The following is a 27,610-nucleotide window of genomic DNA, read 5'->3' on the forward strand; positions in this document are numbered from 1 at the left end:
GTTCTTCCAGGGAGGGGAGGGGGCACCCGATGATTTTTTGGGCCAGGTTGACGACCCTCTGGAGAGCTTTCCTCTCTGCTGCTGTGCAGCTGCAGAACCATACGCAGATGCAGTATGTGAGGATGCTCTCCACAGAACAGCGGTAGAAGGACACCAGTAGATCCTGTCTCAGGTGGAGATTCCTGAGTACTCTCCAGAAGTAGAGCCTCTGCTGTGCCCTCTTGAAAAGAATGGATTAATTAAATACATTCAGAACGTTTATCATGGTTCTTCTTCTTTGTACTTTGTAAACACTTTAAGTTTCAAGAGTTTCTTGAAGTGGATCATATTAGTATATTGTTTGATTGCTTTGCTTAATCCATTCCATAATTTAATTCCACATGCTGATATACTGAAGGTCTTAAGTGTTGTACGTGCATACAAATGTTTTAAATTACATTTCTCTCTAAGATTATATTTCTCCTCTTTTTTTGAGAAGAATTGTTGTATATTCTTGGGTAGCAGGTTATAGTTTGCTTTGTGTATAATTTTAGCTGTTTGCAAATTCACTATGTCGTGGAATTTCAGTATCTTTGATTCAATAAATAAAGGGTTTGTATGTTCTCTATATCCAACATTATGTATTATTCTAACTGATCTTTTTTGTAACACCGTTAATGAATGAAGTGTACTTTTGTAATTATTTCCCCATATTTCTACACAGTAACTCAGATATGGTAACACTAGTGAGCAGTAGAGAATATGAAGTGATTTTTGGTCTAGAACATGTTTTGCTTTATTCATTATTGACGTGTTTCTTGCTACTTTATGTTGTATATTTTTTACGTGAGATTTCCAGTTCAATTTATCATCAATCATTATACCTAGGAATTTGGTTTCATTTACTCTTTCAATTTCTATTCCGTCTATTTGTATTTGTGTTTGACTTTCTCTTCTGTTACCAAATAGCATTATTTTAGTTTTACTGAGATTCAACGATAGTCTGTTTTTGTCAAACCATCTTTTTAATTTGTTAATTTCTTCTGTTATTATTTGTATTATCTTCTGTGTGTTCTCTCCTGAACAAAACGCTGTTGTATCATCCGCAAATAATACTAACTTTAAATCTTTTGTAACTTTACAAATGTCATTTATATAGAGATTGAATAATTTAGGTCCTAGTATTGATCCCTGAGGTACACCACAGGATATATTTAGCGTTGTAGATGTGTGTTCGCCTAGCTTCAGGTATTGTTTCCTGTTCGTTAGATAACTTCTTATCCAGTTTAAGACTAACCCTCTGATGCCATATCGTTCTAGTTTTTTATTAAAATATTGTGATTAATTGTGTCAAATGCTTTAGTTAGATCCATAAAAACTGCTGCCGCACATTTTTTACTATCTATTGCATTGGTAATTTCTTCTGTAATTTCAATTAAAGCCATTGAAGTTGAAACATTAGCTCTGTATCCATATTGGTTCTCTTCGAGTATTCTATTTTTATTTATGAAACTCTGTAATCTTGAACAGTTTTTCAATGATTTTAGAAAATTGTGGAAGTAAGTGAATACATGTGAGTATATATTTGATAACATTGTAGCAGCCCCTCTAATATAGGGAAACATGTCACACATGGTTGAGTGACGTTTTTAAAGGTACTGCATATTGTGTCCATTGTATTTAAAGCGCCATGTTGAACTTTCGATGGAAGGCTGTCGTCAGCATCCTCTGCCGTGGGACATCACACGCAATTAGGACGATCCGCTGCTTCGCTAAATGCCAATTTGGACTCCGAGCACAACGCTAACAAGCTTTCCTGCCTAATAGTGTGTTCTTACTAAGGTGTAGAGAATTCTTCAAAGCCTCACCCTTGATGATTGGTGTCTCATGAAGCAGCTTTTAATAAGAATCCTACAGCAATAACAAGGCCGATGTATGCTGTGTTTTTTTAAGAATGGCAAAAGTAAAGTACAACGGTATCTCAATTTAAAAATGCCCCAATTTAAGAGTGTTTTGAGATATGTCTCTCAGCTATTTTTTATGCTTTAAGTTGCAAGCAAAAAGTTATTTTACAAGCATGCATGCCATTTGCTGGCATCGAAAATGTCGCAGTAAACCCTGTTAGAGCCAAACAAAACATCCGGTCTTATTTGTGGGGCGGCGTAGCTCGTTTGGTAGAGCGGCTGTGTCAGCAACTTGAGGGTTCTAAGTTTGATCCCTGCTTCTGGCTTGTGCAGCTCTTTGAGACACTTGTGATTTAGGGCTATATACATAAACATTGATTGATTGATGATTGATTCTTGATTAGAATTGTAAATTATGCAGATTATCATGACCATACCAATGCTCTGTTTATTAAATTAAAAACATTAAAACTGCACGATCTTGTTGACCTCAACACTGCTATTGTGACGTACAAAGCTCATAACCACATGCTGCCTGGGTGTCTACAGGAGAGGTTTAAACCCAGAGAGAATCCCTATGACCTCAGAGGTTCAGCTGTCTTCCAGAAAGCTAAGATAAGAACAAGCTTAAAAAGTAGATGTGTTTCTGTCAGGGGGGTTCAACTGTGGAACAGCTTGGATTATTCCTTAAAATGTTCCAGTTCTATTCACACATTTAAAAAACACTTTAAGACCAATGTCTTGAAAAAATATATCACTCTAGAATCAACACAGTAGTTAATACTATGATCAATGTTAATTCAAATACTAAATGTGGGTTATAAATAATAATGGAAGTACAATTGTTTGTATATAGTATATAAATTGGTACAAAGGTTTAACATGTCTACAAGGATATTTCACATGCCTTTACTGTGTATATAATTGAACTGTGTTTGTTATGTATAATGTGTATTTATAATATGTTGTACAATGGACATTCAATAATTTTCGGAAGTTTATTTTGTACTTGACATTGTTTATAGGGTTAGGCGCAATAAGTGTTCAACTTCAGCCTAAACCCTTTCGGTCTGCAACATTTTCATTTTCAATTTAAGAATGTACAACTGTTTGTTTATTTTGTTGACGATTGACCGAAGAATAATAAACTTGAATTCTGCCATTTTAGCAAGACACTTTACCCACCTGCTCCCAGTGCCACCCACACTGATGTAAATGTAACTTAGATAATGGGTTTCACTATGTAAAGCGCTATATAAATATACGGTAACACTTTAGTATGGGGAACATGTTCTTCTCGGGAACAGTGCCGAGAAGAAGTGGATGATGTTCATTGAATTAAAGAAAGACATCACCAAAAACATGACGGAATGTGTCGCCAAAACAGCCTAAGCCATTCAAGCGTATCACTGCTACTCTGCACCATACTGAAGCAGAATGAGTCTCATGCCAGCAAGAATGTTAAAATATTATCAAAATGGCAGACATTCATCCATTTAGATATAGGAAAGCTGCTGATGGAGTGTTTGACAGAGAAGCAGCTGGTAAGAGATACCATAGAGGTCCCCTCTCCGAGGTAAATGTTGTACATTATTATTATATTACCTCATAAAATGACTGTAATTGTCAGTAGTACATTCTTTTGTATTTTTATACTTTTTGTATATTTTTTTAAAAGGCATGTTACATGTTAAAACCGTGCTGTTTTGTAGTAAATTGAGGTACTACTGTAGTGGATATGTGTCGATAGATGCCACAGGGTAGAGTTTTGACCCTAACATTAAACTGTGTTGTGCACACAGTTCAATTTACGTTTCTTTCATGGCTGTGGGCCTTCACTGTTGCAATAGAAGCTTCTCTCTTCGATAGCCCGCACCCATTTTGCACTCTAAAGTGCTAAAGTTGAACCCTCCCGGATCGTAAATCTATTCATCAGCCGAAAATGAACTGCAGATTGCAATCTATAGTCGACTGTATGCACCGCAGGGTAGGTCAAGGCAACCTCATGTCACATGATATAAATTGCAATATTTACCATCAACGAGTGGGCTGAATATGTCGTGACCTGAAAACAAAGTGCGATTAAAGGAGAGAACCAGATCAGTATAAGCCACAGTCGGATAACTTGTTTTAACAAAGAGAACGCAGCATCTCTTTCAGGCTTCATCATCGAGAGGGCTGTTCCTCTCTTTCAGTGGGAAGTTGAAATGATCTCATTGTGTCCTCCGAAAAGGGACTTCCCTCCTCAGCAAGAAGGGAAAACAAAGAATCAAATCAACACACTGTCTCTACTTGATCTGCCCTCATGTTTTTTTCTGCTGTCAAAACAAGTCATGTTTAATTCAGACTCCTCATTGGCTGCGAGTCACATCAAAGTGATGAATGGGAAATCAATTCATTAAAATGTCAGCAGTCATCAAAATCACATCACGGCTTTCTCATATTAAGCGGGGAGAATTGGATTGTACTCAATGTGTGAGTGCATAATTAGCAATGCCATAAAATAACAGGATTAGAAAACATTTGTGCAAGAATGCATAAACACATGCGGGCGCAAAGTGTAATTTGTTGGTCTAAAATAAATCCCTGATGCGCTGCATTTTTTGGCAGCCAAAGAAGTCAAATCCTCACCCTTTCTTCTTTAATAGCGCAGTCAGAACACATAATATAGCCTTGAGAATACTATCTGTTTAGCGTTGCTTTACCTATCTATTTTTGTTTTACCTACGGCTTTACTAGGAATGCATGTTGTTGTGCTTGTACACAGTATGGGCCAGATTTACTAAGATCTCAAATAACACGCTCTAAATTGCACGTGCAAACTATAAATGCACAATTTGTGGGTGTGTTGGGGGTGATTTTGTAAGACTACGTACGCAATTGATAACAAGTGCAAAAGTGGTGCAGACTGCCCTTTACACACATTGCGCTTTACATTCATGGCGTCATATGCTCTAACTTGGTGCTGTTTGTTATGTTGTATACCACGGGTGCCCATTACGTCGATCGTGAGCTACCGGTCGATCGCGGAGGGTGTGTCAGTCGATCGCCAGCCAGGCATTAAAAAAATAGTCCTAAAAATGAGCAATCATAAATCTTCACTATGACGTCAATTTCATCACTTGATTGACATTCAGGGCACCCGAGGGTCTTGTGAGATGACGCTGGCTGCTGCCAGCTCATTATTAAGAAACAAATTCAGACAGGGAGGCGAGAAACACTTTTTATTTCAACAGACTCTGGCGCCGTACCTGTCGTCAAAACTCCAAAGACCGACTGCACAATTGCACAATAAAAGCTCTGCTCCATCCTGCCTGCGCTAACAAAATAAGAGTCTCAGAAAGCTGGCGTGCACAAGCTAGCAAGCTACGGAGTTTGCCGCCAATGTATTTCTTGTAAAGTGTATACAAAGGAGTACGGAAGCTGAACAAATAAGATGCCAAAAACCAACCACTTTCATGTGGTATTGGACAGAAAGGAGGACTTTTTTTCTCCTCCATTTGAAAATGCGGACGTTATCAGCACCACTGTCTGATTCCAATCAATGCAAGTAATCAGAATCAGGTAATACACCAACTTATATTCTTGTCTTCATGAAGGAAAGGAATCTATATGTGTTAAACATGCTTGTATTATCATTAAACACCTTTTACTTATTAACAATATTAACTATCTGTGTTAAACATGCTTGCATTATCTTTAAACACCTTTAACTTGTTAACAATATTAACTATATGTTGAGTTGAGTTTGAGTTTATTTCGAACATGCAAGCATACAACATGATACATCACAATTTCCAGTTTCTCTTTTCAACATGTTCGAAAAGGAGTAGGAAGAAGCAGAGCTTAATGTGTTAAACATGCTTGTATTATCTTTAAACACCTTTAACTTGTTAACAATATTAACTATATGTGTTAAACATGCTTGTATTATCATTAAACACCTTTAACTTGTTAACAATATTAACTATATATATTAAACATTCTTGTATTATCATTAAACACCTTTAATTTATTAACAATATTAACTATATGTGTTAAACATGCTTGCATTATCATTAAACACCTTTAACTTGTTAACAAAAACTTATCTTTCATAAATAAGTAAATATAAATTATATATAGCTGTGAATGAGGTAGATCCCCACGACTTGATCAATTGAAAAGTAGCTCGCCTGCAGAAAAAGTGTGGGCACCACCATGCAGCACACAAATATTATCTCTGTCAACTTTTCTGGGTGATACTTAGTGCGATCTGGACATCAGAACCTATTTGTAGCACACCAAAGGTGCGCTCGTGGAGGCCAACCAAACCACTTAGTGTTGAGTTGCAAAAAGATAGTCGACATCCATTGTTTAATTTCATTAAGACACGCCCCCAGGTGAATACAATCTGAGAAGGTGCACTGGAATGATCTTTCTGCAAGAGAATGCACATTGCAAGAAGTTTTTTCACATAACGAACACCATTAAAAGTGGTTAGAGTGTCCGCCCTGATATCGGCATGTTGTGAGTTCAAACCCCGGCCGTGTCATACCAAAGACTATAAAAATGGAACCCATTATCCCCCTGCTTGGAACTCAGCATCAAGGGTTGGAATTGGGGGTTAAATCACCAAAAATGATTCCTGGGCGTGGCCACCGCTGCTGTTCACTGCTCCCCTCACCTCCCAGGAGGTGATCAAGGGTGATGGGTCAAATGCAGAGAATAATTTTGCCACACCTAGTGTGTGTGTGACAATCATTGGTACTTTAACTTTAACTTTTAATCAGCCCCATAAATGGGCCGTGTTCAACGTTTACACAGATGTCTAGAAGGCACTAACTTTCCAGTATATTTTACACAGTAAATTTGCCCTCTTCCGGCTTCTAAGACGTAATGACTTAACTGCGCACGTACGTAACACTTGCACACACATTAGATTTTGGTGTTGTAAGCTAAAAATGCTGATTTAGATAGTTAGTGTTAGCTGTCATTGAATGTATATTCTATCATAACAACAACTGGACTGCAAATTGTTTGTTGCTTCTCTTGGACTGCTTTAGTGTGTGTGCATTACTCCAAAAACTTAGTCATTTCGAAAAATATAGACCGTATTAACACAAATGTGCTCTGTTAAACAAATAATAGAAACACAAGCTAGCCAATAGTGTTATTGTTATATTTGTTGCTTTGAAAAATATACTTGCCAACCTTGAGACCTTCGAATTCGGGAGATTGGGGTGGGGGGTGGGGTGAGGTGGGTGGGGTTTGGTGGTAGCGGAGGTGTATATTGTAGCCCGGAAGAGTTAGGGATGTAAGGGATTCTGGGTATTTGTTCTGTTGTGTTACGGTGCGGATGTTCTCCCGAAATGTGTTTGTCATTCTTGTTTGGTGTGGGTTCACAGTGTGGCACATATTTGTAACAGTGTTAAAGTTGTTTATACGACTACCCTCAGTGTGACCTGTATGGCTGTTTATTAAGTATGTCTTGCAGTCACTTTCGTGTGTATGCAGAAGCCGCATACAACATGTGACTTGGCCGGCACGCTGTTTGTATGGTGAAAAAGCGGATGCGTCGACAGGTTGTAGAAGACGCTAAAGGCAGCGCCCTTAATATTGTTGTCCGGGAGAAATTCGGGAGAATGGTTGCCCCGGGAGATTTTCAGGAGGGGCACTGAAATTCGGGAGTCTCCCGGAAAAATCGGGAGGGTTGGCAAGTATGACTGTGAGCAAGTTCCAAACAGCCCCTTTAAGTCAATTAGCAGCTATAAAAATATAACATGTCATTTCTGAATAGACAATATGTCTACTATTTATTGATATGTACACAGACAGAGAATTCTCTCTCCACGTTTGTCTTTGCAGTGCGATTGACTCCTTCTCACAGCCATTTGTGCGTAACTGTACCACAAAAACAGGGACCGCAAAACAGTTTCAGGCTTGATAAATCACATTATGTATGCAAAATTATTATATTTGCATCTTCTCCTAGTATTGTGGACGTTCTAATTAGTAGATCAGGCCGCCTGTGTGTACCTGATCATTTTGGACAGTAATCACCTAAAACCTCTACATGCAGGAGAGGGGGGCAGAGCAGAAAAGAAAAGAGACGGCAGATCAACTGGTCCAAAAGGGGGGTCTATTTAAAGGCTAGATTACACAAATAAATTTTAAGATGGGACTTAAATGCTTCTACTTACGTAGCATCTTTAACTGCTACCGGAGTAGTGGACCCCGAATAGAAAACACTTTATAGCCGACATACTTTTTTGGGGCTCTGGGAGTCACTAATAAGCACATTTCTTGCTGGAACATATGGTACAATACAATCAGCAAGATAGGATGAAGCTAGACCGTTTTGTATTTTATACGCAAATAGTAAAACCTTGAAGTCACATCTTAGGTGCACAGGAAGCCAGTGCAGGTGAGCCAGTGTAGGCGTAATATGAACAAACTTTCATGTTCTTGTGAAAAGTCTAGCAGCCGCATTTTGTACCAACTGTAATCTTTTAATGCTAGACATAGGGAGACCCGAAAATAATACGTTACAGTAATCGAGACAAGATGTAACGAACGCATGAATAATGATCTCAGCGTCGGTGGTGGACAAAATGGAAGACATTTTAGCGATTTTACGGAGATGAAAGAAGGCAGTTTCAGTAACACTCTTAATGTGTGACTCAAACGAGAGAGTTGGGTCAAAGATAATACCCAGATTCTTTACCAAATCGCCTTGTGTAATTGTTTGGTTGTCAAATGTTAAGGTAGTTTGGTGGTTTGCGTTCCCTTGCCGGCGTCTAGCAGGACCGATAATCAGCTTTTCCGTTTTCTTAGCGTTGAGTTGCAAAAAGTTAGCGGACATCCATTGTTTAATTTCATTAAGACACGCCTCCAGCTGACTACAATCTGGCGTGTTGGTCAGCTTTAGGGGCATGTAGAGTTGGGTGTCATCAGTATAACAGTGAATGCTAACACCGTATTTGCGTCTGATGTCACCTAGCGGGAGCATGTAGATGCTGAAGAGTGCAGGGCCAAGAACCGAACCCTGTGGAACTCCGCACGTTACCTTAACATAGTCCGAGGTCACATTGTTATGGGAGACGCACTGCGTCCTGTCAGTAAAATAGGAGTTAAACCAAGAAAAGGCTAAGTCTGACATACCAATACGTGTTTTGATACGCTCTAATAAAATGTTATGATCAACAATATCGAAAGCAGCGCTAAGATCAAGAAGCAGCAACATGGATGACGCATCAGAATCCATCGTTAGCAATAGATCATTAGTCATTTTTGCGAGGTCTGTCTACGTAGAGTGATTTTACCTGAAACCGGACTGAAAGGCTTCACAGAGATTGTTAAACGCTAAGTGTTCATTTAGCCCCTGTGCAACACTTTTTTTAGAGAATTTTCGAGATAAACGAAAGGTGGCACACAGGCTGGTAGTTTACCATGAGGTCAGGATCGAGGTTAGGTCTTTTGAGCAGAGGAGGAATAATCGCTTTTTTGAATGCTAGGGGAACAGTGCCAGAGGAAAGTGATAGGTTTATAATGTTTAGCACTGATGGTGCTAATAAATAAATTCCCATGAAGTGGGTCAAGTAAACATGTTATTTGTTTTGTCCTATTTACACGTCTCAGGAGTTCCTCTAATGTTATTTCATCAAAATGAGAGAGACTATTTTGGAGGGCAATATCTGTCGTATATATATTTGTATCTGTGGTAATAGAACCCGGTTGTAGCTGGGACGAGTTGTCTTTAATCTCCTTTCTAATGAGTTCAATTTTTTTATTAAAGAAATTCATAAAGTCATCAGCTGAGTGGGTGGAGCTACTGGGAGGAGTCCCTTGTTGGGTTAGTGATGCTACTGTACTGAACAAATATTTAGGATCGTTTTTATTGAGCCAGATGGGATTGGAGTAGTAATTAGCTTTAGCTAAGGTAAGCAAGCGTGTGTTTATAAGTTATTAAACTATCACTCCATGCTTGATGGAAAACCTCAAGTTTAGTTGCACGCCATTTGTGTTCCAGCTTTCTACATGATAGTTTAAGAGCTCCAGTTTCTTCTGCAAACCAGGGTGTACGCCTTTTAGGGGCCTTTTTCAGCTTTAGCGGTGCTATACTATCAATGGCGTCGCACAGGGCATCGTGAAAGATGTTAGTGAGGTAATCGTTAGAACCCACATAATTTGGGAATGGCGCCATTACCGAAGGCAGTAGGCCAGCAAGAGTCAAAGTTGTGACATCATTAATGTTGCGGCTGCTAAAACAGTGGTTATTAGGAGCTTGTAGCTTGTTGACAATGAGTCAGAACTTCCAATTGTATAAGGTAATGATCGGACATTACTTTAGTGTATGGGAGTATCATAACTTTTGAGGTGGTTACACCTGGGACAAGGACTAGATCTATCGTATTACTGTTGCGATGCGTGGGTTAATTTATTATTTGTGTAAGACCACAGCTATCAATTATAGTCTGGAGCACCACACACAGAGGGTCTGATGGGGTATTCATATGGATATTAAAATCCCCCATTGTGATTATATTATCTGTGTGCGTCACTGGACCAGTGACAAACTTCAAACCTCCAAGACCGCCATGAAAAATTTTACATGATGAATTGTTTTGGCTCCTATTTGTGCTTGTCAGTTTTTATGGTGGATGAGTGATGGATGACTAGTTATGGCAAATTGCCGAATAATCTCCATCTAAATCGGCAAAGTGTGAACGTCCCTCTACAATAGTCATGACACTCTTAAGGTACAGAGTTTTTTTTTTTATGTTCCCTGAATTGAAATATGTTTGAGAACTTGATAATGTGTTTTCATTTATCTGTTCAAACCACTGTAGAACTTGCATTTGGCTACCACCCACCTGGAGACTTGTGTATCGTTCACTGCCATTGAAAGTATCACAGACTTTACGGCCTTGGGCGAACTGTCATTTCACTCCACTGTTTGCGTTGTCTTGCCAGATCCCAAATAGGCCTGGCTGGTCCAAAGCTCCAAATTGTGGAGGAATTGTTTCCATACTTTACCTAAAGGGTTTTCCAATTGAGGCAGAGATCTTAAAGCACCTATTTTTTCTGATTGAATGGCCAATAAACTTCTATTGTCTCTGCAGAAGTTCCACTTCCAGAACCTCACCATTGGTGACTCGATCAAAATAGGAAACTCTGAGTATGCATCACTAAAACCACATTTCAGCGGCGACTATGTTACGGCGTGTCTTGGTTTTGAACGTCCATGATTCTCAACCATGCATCAAAGTTGATCAGAAAAAGGCTTGAGTAAACAGATTTAAATTTTCATTTTCCGATCATTGGAACAGGATCTCATTCTGTAGTATGCGTCTGAAAATGTATTTTGATGTTACAAGTGCACCAAAGAGGAAACTTGTTTAAGGCACACATATTCATACTGGATGTTGGTGGGATATTCAACTTTGAATTGAACCTTTCAAGCATGAATGAAAACACTACTCTGACTGAAAGTAATTTTGCCTCTCATGTGCCCCAACCCCCCGACACCCTTGGGGGGTAGACTGAAATAAAATGTAATGTTTATGCATGCCCATGCTCAGTGTTAAAGGCAGTATTTGAGAAGTAGTGAAACACGTCTTCTCACAGAACTGCATTCGTCTTTTGCTGTCCTCTTTAATTAGTCAGTGTGCACTTTTCATCCTCTTTTTTTAAAAACCCTGGTGAGGTAAAGTATTATGGATACTTATCGGTGTATGACGATCAAGGGGATTAGTGGTATAATCCCTCTTTTTATCCCTGCTAGAGTTTTGGCATCTTGTTTTATTCTCTTCAACTGTGATCTGCCCCCAAAGGTTTACTGTGGCACAGAGCCAGATTACCTGCTACCCGCCATCTCTGTTGGTCTTTGACTCAACACAGTCGCCAAGCAGATTTGTTCGTTTAACCTCGCTGTTGACCAGAGAGATTCATCAGCTTCACTCACCTGAGCCTTTGCAATGAAATCATTACGTTGGGTGGCAACTTTTTAATTTCCTGTCTTTGTTCCTGCTTGCCTTTTCACTCCAGCAGGCCAGATAATATGTTTTACTTGCGAGTCCTCAACCAGGTGTGAAATTGCTGGCTAACAGTCTTTTTTAGCAAGACAACACTGCAGTCACAACCATGAAGACCCCACCCTGCACCATCTGCAGTATCCATCTTCTTCCACGCTCACTCATATTGTTGAGCAGATAACACCCCCTCCCCGCTCCCTCCCTCTCTTGCGTGACACACTGCAGCGTTGTTAAATATCAAGACCATTCCTCATCCTAATGACCTAATGTGAGCAGCATCAACAATTGCTTCCTTCTCCCTCTTTGGACTTTAATCTCACCTTCGACCACATTGATAGAAAGCTACCATAGTGAATTACCATTTCATGACAGCAAACCGCTTCGGGATGGTAAAATTATAGAGGCATGCATTGAGACGGAATACCCTTAATGCTGTTGTACTGTACGTCAGGCACAATGAGCTTTGATGCTTTATTTTTGGTGAGGGGGGATTACTGTTGAGAAAGAAGTGGCTTCCTCATTGGTAGTCAGCCACATATAAAGGTTTGGTTTAGTGATTTAAGAAATGCTGAAAAATGCTTCTTGATCTTTTAATTATTTTCAATTGATCAAGAAGGAAATGTGTCTAATTTCCAGCTGTAAAGTCTGAGCAAAGAACGTTTCTGTGACCATTCCTGTTTGGTTTATGAAAGGCAACAAGAGCTTCACCCATTTCCTTTAAGGGGACCTATTACAATTGTAATTTGCATTTAAAACACTTTCTTGCGGTCTAGATAATAAGTATTGGATAGGCTTTGGTGTATATTTTGATTCAATTTTGCTCCACAGTCACTTTTATAACCCACTTCCTGCGTATATCTGCAAGATGTTGGTTTGTGGAGGCGTTCACAGAATGCAAATGAAACCCACCCTCTCCTAAAATGAAACATTTTTATTATTTAATGCTAAGCATTCGTTGCACGAACATACTATGCTTTGTTAAACAAGACCATAGACTGTATTGGACATGTATTGTTTACATACGAAATGTCCATTTCCATTTATTGCAAGTAATAAGAAAACATAAATGCCTTACTTACCTAACAAGGAGGATATTTGCAAGTTTGGCGTCAGATGAAAAAATCTTCTCCGCCTTCAATCGTCTCCATCTTTCAAAGGCATCCCTGATTCAAATCCTTGTTTTGTTCCTGGCTTTGTCATGGATAAGTTAGAATTGTAACAACACCTTTTAGATTTACTAAGGTGTGACATGTTTAGTAACTTTACCAGTGGCAGTAGCTAGACGAAGAGGGCGGTGCGTAACTGGCAACCTGTATGTGACACACTCACAGACTTTTTAATTGGTCAAACGGTAGAGGGCGGGACATCAAAATGAAAAAACAATAACAACATTTCGGGGCTGTATAACTATTTTTTAAATGAGCATATCCTGGCTGAACTACTGTTATCAGTTATTGAGGTATAATCGAAAAGAACATGATTCATTAATGCCTTTTGACATATCAGGGCCATTTAATGATGACTTGACATGAAATTATTACATATGGCTCCTTTAATGATTAGGTGACTAATTTGATTATGAAGCATACACTTACTCAGTGTCTTTAAATGGTAAATGGGTTATACTTATATAGCGCTTTTCTACCTTCAAGGTACTCAAAGCGCTTTGACACTATTTCCACATTCACCCATTCATACACACATTCACACACTGATGGCGGGAGCTGCCATGCAAGGCCCTAACCACGACCCATCAGGAGCAAGGGTGAAGTGTCTTGCTCAAGGACACAACGGACGTGACGAGGATGGTAGAAGGTGGGGATTGAACCAGGAACCCTCAGGTTGCTGGCACGGCCACTCTCCCAACTGCGCCACGCCGTCCCCGATTCATCGAATCAGCTTTTAAATTCAATTTGAAATATCTTTAGGCATGTGCTAAAATTAACAATATAAATGACTACCTAATTCAGAAATGTATACTGTATTATGTGCACTGTAACTGTGCTGTTACAAAAATAATAAAGCAATGTGACAATCAAAACAAAATATCCCATTTGTATGTAAAGAGAAAGGTCCGCTTTGACGTTTTAGGGTGAGATGTTCCCATAGGTTCATAGTTTTCAACCCCGGTATTGTGGCAAGTGGCCACTGTCATTTTTGTCTTCCTGTTCGAAGCTGTCCGGGAAAACGCGAGCAATGACGTCACCAACTAATATTGAATAATGAATTTGACAATTTTTCAACCAATAGTTGCACCCCTACTTAAAACTCCAATTACCGTAATTTTCGTATAGCACCCTGTGCATTTCGTTATGTCTACTTCATAATGAGGGTGAGTCCATAACAGTCTAAATGGCTGATTGAATGATTGTGTGAGTGTGTTTGATTTAATGTGAACGATTTCACCTTTCATTCACCGTGATCTGTTCGGCAATTTTATTGGTCTGATTTGATGAGGCCAAATTTATTGGCGGCATGTAAAGCTTGTGAATCCGGAAACATCAATAAATTGTCTGGGCGCAGAGTTCTAAGCTTTTGAAAAAAGTTGTGGCTTATATTCTGGAAATTACAGTACTCTATTTTTAAATGTTTTCCTGCAAAACAACATTGGAAAACATTCAAATGTATCTTTCACTAACATCACATATTGCAGCTCGTACTGCTATTGGCAACAAAACCATCATGTCAATATTTGATGATAGTATAATAACACAGTTTATTGTATCAGTATGTCTTCTCATATTCCCATGCATACACATCTACTTTGGTCCTGATATTATGTGACAAACAGACTACAGCATTGCAGGTCAGGTACATACAAAAAAAACCCCAACAACCTGACTGAATCCATTTGAAATTTTGAGAGATAACATGGAGAAAATATAGTTGCTCACTTCCTCACTGTATTCAACTTGAAGCCAAGTCCGGGAGGAAGACTACAGCAGCACATTTCACAGAATGTCATCATCAAAGAAATTGAACAGGGGTGCTCCTATCACCAGCAGTCACATTTCAGCAGAGAACTTGCGGCAAACATTTCACTGAAAGCAGCAAAATAGGAAAAGTGGAAATGGAAACCCAACATCTGTATTCGTAATATTTTCACTGCCGATTACCCACTCAATAACGTGTGGCTGCTTTTAAAGGCCATTTCCCAATTGCTACCTGCATGCCTTTTTCTCAGCAGTAGAGATTAGATGTGTGAAGAAAGCTGATACTCTGGCAATGACGTGACCTCAGGCTGATAACTTGACCTCACTGGCGAGGCGTTTACCGGCTCTTGTTGGGTGTCATCAAAATGCATGTCAACGACTCGTCTTGAATCATCAATAATTCAAGGACATTTGATGCACCTTGAGAATGGTCCCTGTGGAGCCTGAAGAGTCAACCCGAAAGTGTCTGTGTCTGCTCTCACATGGATTTGATGGCTTCTTTGCGTTATTCCTCATTTACAAAATGGAACAGTGGGCTTCCTGCGGCAGCCGCTGCTAGATATGGAATGTGTTGGTCCACGTCACTACACAAAGGATTACACTTTATTAAATGGGGCTTTACATTAAATGCTGAGAAAGGCCACTGGAGCTTAATAGAAAAAATGTCAAGCGGCCGAATACAAGCCATTTGACCGCTTTTTAATAAGTCCCCTGGTATACCATTTGCAGGTATGTGATCTCTGTAAATAATGCATGCCTCACACCTCCCCGTACCCGTTCAGTGCAGAAAGTTTGATCATTTAATGATCCAGCTCTATAGTTAAGATTGCAGCAGGATTCCTGTGTAATATCCTCCTTTAACAGGAGAGCAGCTCTACAACTGTGATGCAACGTGCTGCTTTTCCTCACAGCTTCAGTAGAAACGTGGAGATTGAAAGAAACCCTTATTAGGTTCTGCTTGAGAAAGCAATTTATTCTCTATTTATTGGTGTAACGGGATTGGTAAGCCAATGGAGGGGTAATTTGTAAAAAGACAGACGCACAAGGGAGCCTTTTTTGGTGTTCTAAAACGTCTCAATGCTCTGCTGGAACAAACTGCAGGAACCTGCTGTAATTTGAAGGCTGAGTGCGGTGCAGGTAGACAGAGATCACACGTGCAATGTGGTTTTCGACCACATTTTTTCAAAAAAGAAAAAAAAAAGGTGATCTAGATTCAGCTGCAACGGAGAAGCAAAATAATATGCTCATTAGAGCTGTCAAGCAGTCTCTCCGTGTCTTGTTGCTGCTTTTTCAGATGAAAAATGTGTGACTGCTGAAGTAGTTGAGCTGCTGCCACAATACTTTCAGCATTGATAGATGAGCGGCATAGCATATATTTAGTCTGTTTTTGCTGTTATTGTGAGTTCAAGTTAAATATGTATCCACTGTGTAACATGCGTAACATCTACTTTTCAGTGGAATCCCTGGGAAGAAATGCGGAACCATCATTCTGTCTGCTGAGGAGCTAGGCAACTGTCGGGTAAGTGTCATTTTTCGTGTTTTTTAATGAGATTATTCATCATCACTTGACTTACCTCATCGATACATGACATTGTACCTCAGAGCCTTGGTTAAAATACTGACAAACAATGAGAGGTGCTACAGAAAGTGACTCATAGTTGGGAAATGGTGTCCAAGTCTGAGTCACAAAGTGAATATCAAGAAACAATTAAATAAAGCGGGTTTATGTTCCATAAAAAAAACTATTTACCATATGCATTGCTAATAAACAGCACTATGGTTCTCTCCGTGTATACTGTGTGTGACTATGCGGTGAGTTTGAAAAGGTGTGTGGCCACTTTGAGTCGTATCGACCGAACTATGGAGGGTCAAATGGGACAAAATTAAAAAAACAAATACATCTTCAAATAATTTCTTAAATGTGTAATTAAATCCTTATAATCGAACCGAGATACATAAATGTGTTATTAAAAATGTTATTGATTTATTAAATGTAAAAGTGGATATCATTATTTTATCATTTAATTGCCAATTTTAACATGCAATTATCTTTTTTGTTTAATAATTTATTTTTTAATATCCATCCATCCATCCATTTTCTACCGCTGATTTAATTATTTAATCCAAGAGGGTCAAGCGATAGAAAATGGATGGATGGATCATTGAATTAACTATTTAAATATTTATCTATCCATCCATCCATACATTTTCTACCACTTGTACCTTTCGGGGTCATGGGGGGTGCTGGAGCCTATCTCAGCTGCGGAAGGCGGGGTACACCATGGACAAGTCGCCACCTCATCACAGGGCCAACACAGATAGACAGACAACATTCACACACTAGAGACCATTTAGTGTTGCCAATCAACCTATCCCCAAGTGCATGTCTTTGGAGGTGGGAGGATGCCGCAGTCCCCGGAGGGAACCCACGCAGTCACGGGGAGAACATGCAAACGCCACACAGAAAGATCCCGAGCCCGGGATTGAACCCAGGGCCTTTGTATTGTGAGGCAATTGCACTAATTCCCGTAACCACCGTGCTGCCCCATTAAATATCTCATTATTTATTATTTCATTATTGATTTCAATATTTCATGTATTAGTTTTATTTGTCAAACCCAACCATCAAAGACAGTAGGCAATTCCTAACATCTGATTGGTTACCTTTCAACTAGAGAAGCAAAGAAGTACTGGTCAATATCTTCGTCTGAAAGTGCGGAGATAACTCCGACAACTCCAATAAATTCCTTTAACTGCTACGTGCTTTGGATCTGCAGGTCTTGCGTCCACATACTCTGCGAGGTCTAACATATCTACCACCAACTCCAGAAAAAGTACAAATATACGGTATCTTAGCAGCCATGTTTTGAAACACTTCAGACCAAAGTAGAGATTTTTTAAAAATGCTTTAAAATGTAATATTGGAAATTATCGGTATCGTTTTTTTAAATTATCGGTATCGTTTATTTTATTTTTATTTTTTATTTTTTATTAAATCAACATAAAAAAACACAAGATACACTTACAATTAGTGCACCAACCCAAAAAACCTCCCTCCCCCATTTACACTCATTCACACTCATTCACACAAAAGGGTTGTTTCTTTCTGTTATTAATATTCTGGTTCTTACATTATATATCAATATATATCAATACAGTCTGCAAGGGATACAGTCCCTAAGCACACATGATTGTGCGTGCTGCTGGTCCACCAATTAATTTTACTCATTTTCATTAATTACTAGTTTCTATTTTACTGTTTTTATATTGTTTTACTTTCTTTTATATTCAAGAAAATGTTTTTTAATTTATTTATCTTGGTTTATTTTATTATTTTTTTAAAAAAAGGACCTCATCTTCACCATACCTGGTTGTCCAAATTAGGCATAATAATGTGTTAATTCCACGACTGTATATATCAGTATCGGTTGATATCGGTATCGGTAATTAAGAGTTGGACAATATCGGAATATCGGATATCGGCAAAAAGCCATTATCGGACATCCCTAGACCAAAGCAATCATTGCAGTAGATTTTGTGTTAGCCCCGCCTACTGACTTTGATGGGTAAATCTGATCGATTAAATAAATTCAGGAAGCGCTGACACATAGTTCCATTAAATAAAATAACACATCATGGAATAATTAATCAAATCATGAAATGATTAAACCATTAAATAATGAAATTATTAAAATGATTCTACAATTAAATGTACTTTTACAGTAAATACATTAATGACACATTTAATAAAACATATATGTGTTTGATTCCAAATACAATTATCAATGGCATGTTTAAGTAATTATTTAAAGATTTAGTTAACTTATTTAATTTTGTCCCATTTTACCCTCCATACTGAACAGCCTTCACTCAAAAAATGAAGCAGTGACCACTCAATATTTTCAATTTAACTTCCATGCAATTGTATTTTGGCAGTTAATTCAGCGCAACATCAACTTAATCGTCGTGTCTCGAGAATATTGGGTTCATTACTCAAGGTTGTCAGCACTTGTTTCATCGAAGGTCACACATTACTCGATTTGCTCAACAGTTTTTTAAATTCCCCCATACATAAGTGTGTTGCCCACATGCTACAGTAACATTGATGCTGGAATTTAAATATATTAAAAGTAATATTTAGGGGCTGGCGTCTGTGGCTTTAATTCTAATGAGCTGTGTTTGTTCAAGTGTGTGTTTCAATAATCACTATTGTGCATTTCATCCACATTTTACATGAACACTCTAGAAGACATTTCGGCTTTCTGTGGGTGTAGTTAGTTTGGTGTGTTTTGAGTTTATGTGTGTGAATGTTTGTCTGTCTGTCTAAGCTGGTCCTGCGAGGAGATGGCGATTTGTCCAGGGTGTACCCTGCCTTCCGTTTAAGTGCAGCTGGGATAGGCTCCAGCCACCTCTGGGACCCCGGGATAAGCGGTAGAAGATGGATGGATGATTTATGTTTGGTGTTCTATATTTAATTGACCACTAGTGGTTGTAATGAGCAGCTGTACATAAGTCATCTCAAACCTAATCTTCTATGCAGGATGTTCTTTCTTCAAGCGTGTTATGAACGACCGAGAAGGGAGTACTTTGATAGTCTAGTCGCTACATATACTGTAGGAATGTAACAACATGAACATTTTACTACAAAGTTATGTAGACCAACATAATCATGGTTTTGTTGAATGTGCTCAAAAAGTACTTTTTCTCTGGCAGAAGAAACATGAAATATTGTTCCGGCATCATAAAAGCTGTGTTATTGTAATTTGAATACTAAATATTATTTTGTTTTAATTTGGAAAGGTTTTAGAGGGGTTACGACATTTGTAATGAGGGAAGACGTTAATGACGTTTAGCACGCTACAGGTTGCTTCTCCAGTAAATTAGCAGCATTTTTGTCCGTGAGTTTATTAAAGTGCGGTTATCAAATACGGTTTTAGGAGATTATTTATTTAAGATTGCACTACTAACTGTCAGGAGTTTCACTGCAATTTATCATTAATATCGGTAATCGTTCCATTCCTAATAACTCGGCACTTATCTAACATAATATATTTTCTATATCGCATACAACAATGTAACATTAAAGGGGAACTCCGAACTGCACTTTTTTATTTTTTTTATTTGCCTATCATTCACAATCATTATGTAAGACAAAAACACATGTTTTTCTTTTTTTTAAACATTCTAACTCATAACTAAACGTCAACCAAAAATGAGCCAAGAATTTTGCCAAGGGGCAAAATGATCTATTCTGCTTATTAAACACTCTAAAAAAACATCTAAAAACCTCTATCGACGTTTTTTTATATACACATTGTAAGTATATGTAATGTGGTAACAGGCACAGTGATAATAACATGGAATATTTACGTATTTTGTTCATTCTAAGAATAAGGCGGAGTACTGTATTAATTTCACAAACGCATCCCAATGTTCGCTATTTCCTTCACCAACAACAACAACTACTACTACTCGTGCAGACTTCATGAGAACGATTACTCTGAGACAAAAGATGATGCACAACCCTATCTTTTTGAGCCTGAATATAAGGAGGAAGATCTACAAGTTTTAGAAATTGTGTGTGAAACAGATCCAGCTTGAGTTAAACACTAAGCATCATTTGGCACTATTGCTAAGTGGGGTCTAAGTTGAATATCAACGTTTTCTAACTTCTCGGTTTATGTCCACATCTTTTTACCAACCAGATTTGAGTAGGGCTGCAACTAACGATTAATTTGATAATCGATTAATCTGTCGATTATTACTTCGTTTAATCGATTAATAATCGGATAAAAGAGACAAACTACATTTCTATCCTATCCAGTATTTTATTGAAAAAAAACAGCATACTGGCACCATACTTATTTTGAATATTGTTTCTCAGCTGTTTGTAAATGTTGCAGTTTATAAATAAAGGTTTAAAAAAAAAAAATAATAAAAAATAAATAATGTATTAAAAAAAAAAAAACCTCTGCGCATGCGCATAGCATAGATCCAACGAACCGATGACTAAATTAATCGGCAACTATTTTAATAATCGATTTTAATCGATTTAATCGATTAGTTGTTGCAGCCCTAGATTTGAGTCATACTTTATAATCTAGAATCAACTTTCACCAGCTCAGTGGCAATGCTGCAGCTCACCGGTTCAGTATGTCGATATTAGTTAGCGCTCTGTGATCAAGGCGCCACTAAAAATAGCGAGCGATTATGATAACAATATCACCAGTACTGGGACTCAGTATTGTTGGAGTTTTTTGGATGTTTTTTGTAGAAAGGGGGCAAGTGCTTTTCGTGTCGTTCTCGCCAGTTCCAGGTCCAAATTGGCTGTCAAAGTGTCCCAATTTGTCGGATTATATTACCAGCTATCTACTTTTCAGGTGAAATGCATGATATATGATCTATAATAAACTTACAGGGAGCAGGGAAACGAGAAAGCAGCAGACCACTCGATGATGTAAACATAAGCACACAGGAAGTGATCACGGCACCACTATAAATAGTTTGTCTGTGTTAGCGTTTATAAGAATAATATCACTAATACTTGGTTAATATTCAAGTCACAAAGTGTAAATTGAGTATTGTTGGTGGTTTTTACATGGTTATTTATTGAATTTTATGGGCGAAATTGTGGAGCTCCCATTGGCTCCACTGTAAGCAGACTTTTATTTATTTAATATTTAGAATGCATTAAAAAAATCCATTTGACGTCATGTCTTTCATAATGAACGATGGGAAAACTAAAAAAAAAAAAGTGCAGTTTCCCTTTAAGGAAAATGGAAAGAAGGAAAACTATATCAGCAACACTAGTATAGCTATGTAAGCTAGAGTGCTAACATTAGAGCTGCATTTGACTTGAACATCAAGTGTATTCGCTGGAGAAAAAAACAAACGATAAAACGAAAGGCTTCCATTATGCTATAACGTCACAACACAGCTTGTCTCCAAACCCTCCGGCGGAGATTGATGTGCAGCTCCAAAAAAATCTAATCTCGCCTCTAAAGCGACGCGGATCCCGAAGCTGTGATTGGTAGGCTTTTTTTAGTGCTTTATCGTCCGTATGTGTTTTTTCCTTCTTGCGAAGAAGTCGCTTTTAAATATGCCAAAACAAACGAAACAATGAAGCAAATTAATGAGTGTCTTAGCGAAGACATTTGTAAAACAAAAGTGACTTGTGTTCCAAATCGATTAGTTCCAGCTTCAACTGTGATCTGGATGTCGCTTCAGTTGCCATGTTTTTTCATATGAGTATGTTTAATATATACTCAATAACAATCCTTAAAGGGGGACTGCACTTGTTATTTGGAATTTTGCCTATCATCCTTATGTAAGACAAGCACACATGATTTGTTTCTGTTTTTATGCATTCTTAATAGTAAATAAGTGTCAGCAAAGGTTGGCTTACAATGGAGCCGATGGCAATTGCTCTATTCTGCGAAAAAATCACTTAAAAAAACATCTAAACACTTCCATCAACGTTTTATATATATGCTGTAAGTATATACGTAATGTAGTAATAGGTACATTCATAATAACATGTGGTATTTACGTATTTTTCTCATTTAAAGCATACAGCAGCGCATTGATTTAACAAAAACGCATCACAACATTCACTTTTTCTTTCAACAATAACAACTACTACTAATCATTGCACACTTCATGAGAGCCAACAAACATAATAAAGCATCACTTACTGTACAATATCTGCTGTCATTCGGATGCCAACTGCTAGGATGTTGATGTATTCCCGTTTAGATAAAGAATGACTCATAGTCCTTGCGAAGAAACAAGGGGTGAGGAACCTAGCGTCTTTTCGGGTGTTTTTCGTCTTTTCCGGGTGTAAATTGACTGTTAAAGCGTACAAACTTCTCAGTTTATGGCTACATTCTTCTACTATCAAGGTTAGAGGCAATATATACACTACCGTTCAAAAGTTTGGGGTCACATTGAAATGTCCTTATTTTGGAAGGAAAAGCACTGTACTTTTCAATGAAGATAACTTTAAACTAGTCTTAACTTTAAAGAAATACACTCTATACATTGCTAATGTGGTAAATGACTATTGTAGCTGCAAATGTCTGGTTTTTGGTGCAATATCTACATAGGTGTATAGAGGCCCATTTCCAGCAACTATCACTCCAGTGTTCTAATGGTACAATGTGTTTTCTCATTGGCTCAGAAGGCTAATTGATGATTAGAAAACCCTTGTGCAATCATGTTCACACATCTGAAAACAGTTTAGCTCGTTACAGAAGCTACAAAACTGACCTTCCTTTGAGCAGATTGAGTTTCTGGAGCATCACATTTGTGGGGTCAATTAAACGCTCAAAATGGCCAGAAAAAGAGAACTTTCATCTGAAACTCGACAGTCTATTCTTGTTCTTAGAAATGAAGGCTATTCCACAAAATTGTTTGGGTGACCCCAAACTTTTGAACAGTAGTGTATAACCTAGATTAACTTTCACGAGCTTAGAGGTGAGACAGCAGCTCACCAGCTCAGAATGTCAATACAGCAGCATTAGGTAGTTTCCTCTCTCTGATCAATGCGTCGCTAAAAAAAGGTCCTTGACGTTAGCTCTTATAATAACAATATTGCTAATACTTGGTTAATATTCATGTTAAGAAATGGAAATGGAGTATTGTCTGTGCTTTTTGGATAGTTATTTATTGGGTTTTATGGTCAGAATCGACGCAATGACGTCATGACTCCCAAAGGCTCCATTGTAAACAGTCTTTTATTTATATTTATTTAGGAGTTAGAATGCATAAAAAAAAAGGAAATGTGTTCTCGTGTCTCATAAGGATTTAAATTATTGGCAACATTCAAAAATAGTGCAAGTCAACAGTTTTATTATGTATAGAATTACATTGAAACAAATTGACCTTTAGGTGCAGAGTCTCCTAAACATGAGTTTCCTCCAAAGTGCACTCTGTTGATCCACCAAGTGTGCGTTAACAACGTATTATCTAATCGCTATTGGCTTCCTATCCGCACAACTTAATGAAGATAGTAAACAATCACATTAAGTGCTGCCCAAGAAGCCGGGGAGAAGACTTAATGTTTCCAGCTACTTGTTTCCTCCAGGCTATAAAGTTGGCCATATAGCTGCATTAAGTCTATAAATGTTTAATGATACCAATGCATGTAAGCATCAAATGATTCAATACTTGCTAACTTCATGCTGTAGACAGAGACGTCAGCATTTGATTCCAATATTGTTGGATTGTTGCCTGTATGATTGTTAGTTGGGCCTCAAAACCACCATACTTTAAGATTTTAAAGAGAGATTAATGTTGATAAAATAGTCCTCTGTGTGAAAAGATATATGCTTTAGACTGTAAAACAGCCCTAAGAACCATTTGTGGTACTCCAATGTAAAACAAGAGCGAGGCAAGATGATTCAAGCTTGTGCCAAAGTGATTTAATAATTGATGAAATCGATAATAAAATTTATCTCACTCTTCAGGGCGAGCTTGCCACTTTGTGAACGGGTCTATTCATTCACTTAGCCATATTTCCCAAGATGTCTACCTGAGGGATCAATTGGTTTGGTAATTAACTTTGCTCAATGCTAATATTTCTTAGCACAGTTTCATGGCTATTTACATGCAGAGCAGCGACTGAATCTTACATCCTCCAAAGCACTCAAACTCCATTTCTGTCGAATGGAAATATGGCAACAGCAATACAAAGTCAGCTTTTAAAAATGCCTGCTTGTTCACAACACATTGGAAACTTTAAATGACACTTGTTGTGTCCACAGTGGGTAGTACTCAAAATGCATTGGAAGACATGCTGGCATGCATTTAATAAAGCTTTCTAGTTTAGTAAACATTAGACAAATGGTCAATGACATATAGCTACTATGTCCCATTTGTCCCCTTGCAAATGCATGCTTGATGGTGGCCAGTTTTTTTTAAACTATCTACCCAAGAATGTACAACAATTTTTCTTAACACAGGAACTGCACGTTTTTTTGATTTTTGCCCATCGTTCGCGATAATTATTAAAGACATGACGACGGCTGTATTTTCTTTAATGCATTCTAGCCCGTAAATAAACGTAAATAAAAGTCTGCTTACAGTGAAGCCAATGGGAGGTCCTCTATTTCGCCCATAAAAGCCAATAAATAACCATCGGAAAAGCGCCCAAAATACTCAATTTACATTTCGTGACTTGAATATTAACCAAGTTAACCAATTATAGCAGCGCTGCGATCCCAAGCATGTGTGCCAATGTTGACATGATCGACTGATCAGCTGCTTCTTAGTTTTCTTGCTTGTAAAACTTTATTCGAGATCATAAATCATACCTCTCACATAGATAATAGAACAATGAGGGCATATTACGACAAGTTGGTACACTTTGACACCCAATTTAGACCTGGAAATGGCGAAAACGACACAAAAAGACGCTTGGTTCCACACCCCCTTTTTTGTCGAAAGATTTAGGAGTTATTCTTCATCTAAATGGGAATATATGAACATCCTAGCAGTCGGCATCCTAATGACAGCAGACATTCTACAGTAAGTGTTATTTTTTTTTGTTGTCTCTAGAGATGTCCGATAATTTCGGCCTGCGGATATTATCGGCCGATAAATGCTTTAAAATGTAATATCGGAAATTATCGGTATCGTTTTTTTTTATATTTTTTTTTATATATATATATTTTTAAATTAAATCAACATAAAAAACACAAGATACACTTACAATTAGTGCACCAACCCAAAAAACATCCCTCCCCCATTTACACTCATTCACACTCATTCACACAAAAGGGTTGTTTCTTTCTGTTATTAATATTCTGGTTCCTACATTATATATCAATATATATCAATACAGTCTGCAGGGATACAGTCCGTAAGCACACATGATTGTGCGTGCTGCTGGTCCACTAATAGTACTAACTTTTAACAGTTAATTTGACTCATTTTCATGAATTACTAGTTTCTATGTAACTGTTTTTATATTGTTTTACTTTCTTTTTTATTCAAGAAAATGTTTAAAATTTATTTATCTTATTTTTTATTTATTTTTTGTTTTTTAAAATGACCTTATCTTCACCATACCTGGTTGTCCAAAATAGGCATAATAATGTGTTAATTCCACGACTGTATATATCGGTATCGGTTGATATCGGTATCGGTAATTAAAGAGTTAGACAATATCAGAATATCGGATATCGGCAAAAAGTCATTATCGGACATCCCTAGTTGTCTCTCATACAGTCTGCAGTGAGCAGAAATCAGCGATGTTGTTGGAAAAAAAAGGCGAACGTTGTGATACGTTTTTGAAATTAATGTGCCGCGTATGCCTTAAATGAGCAAATTATGTACATTTTACATGTTATTATAAATGTGCATGTTACTACATTTTATATATACTTACATCATGTATATAAAACCTTAATTGAGGTGTTTGGATATTTTTAAGGGCTTTATAGGCATAATAGAGTGGCTCCCATAAGCGGGCTTTTGATCGCATCTATTTAATATTTAAAATGCATTAAAACATTTTAATATACATCGATAGGCAAAATTCCAAAAAAGTGCAATTCCATATCAGTATGTGGAATTAAACTATGGAATGGATTACGCAAATAAGTCAAACAATGTACTAATATGATCCAGTTTAATATGATCCAGTTTAAGAGACTGTTCAAACTCAAAGTGTTTAAAAAGTATAAGGAAGAAGAATTGTGATAAACGTCTTGAACCTTATTGAAAATGAAATTATTGTATTCATGTGAATCATAACTGACTTTATCATTTAATAGAACTGAGGTGTTTATAACTCATTGATTTTAGTTGTGTTACATAATGAGAACAGAAAGTGAACATATGTGTTAGTAATTGTTATACATTAGAAAACGGGTGGTATTAAACACGCGTCCTTTTCGAACATGTTGTAAAAATAAATTAATATATGTGAAATATGTGATGTATCATCTTCTAACTGTATGCATGTTCGAAATAAACTTAAACCATAACCGTAACCATCTTCCTCGAATTGTACTAAAATGCGCTTGTCAGACCCCTAAAGATTTGTACCGAATTGGGTGGTGATTCGGATAAACACCTAAAAATACAGTCGATATATTGTAGAGCGTAATGATTGTAAGAACATTCAAGTCTGCCCCACTTATGGGGTCTAACTTGGGCTTTCAAGCGGGTTAGCGCCAACATGTGGTGTATTTGTCTGTCACATCATTTTTCTTTTCGTGGGGCTGGCCGACTCGTACATGCTAAAATTGCCTTTTCTTATAAAAAGTAGAGTATAGTTCGATCTTACGTCTGTCAATGCACTTGATATGGAAGCGCTAAAACTGCAACATGGCTGACGTGTTGGAGACACAGTCGAAGGGGGGTTGGCCTGAAAGAGGACTTTGGCACATAATTAAGACCGCTCACAGAACGACGTAAGCTGAAAAGAGAGTGAGAGAGCGCCTTAAAGACAGTCTGTCAAACATTATTTGTGCAAAATGTTGACCAAAAAACCACCATTACATGTTATGAAGACCACAAGGAAGTATTTTGTAGAAATAAATCATAATATCCCACCTTTAATGCTAAACTTTTAGCATTTACTTACTACACCAGTATTTTGGAACAATGATGAGGTGACAGAAGAAAGGTAAAATATAATAAACCTATCTGTGGTAGCATAGGAAAAAGTTATGTACAAGTTTCACTTTTGCATCTAATTGCCCATAACTGTGGTGCATTCAAAGACCCTCAATTAAAGTTAGAAACAGATGCATCACTAGTTTTTAAAGAC

The 27,610-nt window shown here is 37.7% G+C and overlaps 1 protein-coding gene across 3 annotated transcripts in view; it reads left to right on the forward strand.

The window, feature by feature from the left end:
- Positions 1-27,610, forward strand: part of cpne5a (copine Va) — a 232,922-nt gene that overhangs the window by 96,481 nt on the left and 108,831 nt on the right. For all 3 annotated transcript variants that reach the window (XM_062052928.1, XM_062052929.1, XM_062052930.1), the window contains one exon: positions 16,288-16,351. In XM_062052928.1, coding sequence (XP_061908912.1) covers positions 16,288-16,351 — 64 coding nt within the window. The remainder of the gene's footprint in view (positions 1-16,287; positions 16,352-27,610) is intronic.

The sequence above is a fragment of the Entelurus aequoreus genome, linkage group LG07 (genome assembly GCF_033978785.1).
Source record: "Entelurus aequoreus isolate RoL-2023_Sb linkage group LG07, RoL_Eaeq_v1.1, whole genome shotgun sequence".
Classification (NCBI taxonomy): Eukaryota; Metazoa; Chordata; class Actinopteri; order Syngnathiformes; family Syngnathidae; genus Entelurus; species Entelurus aequoreus.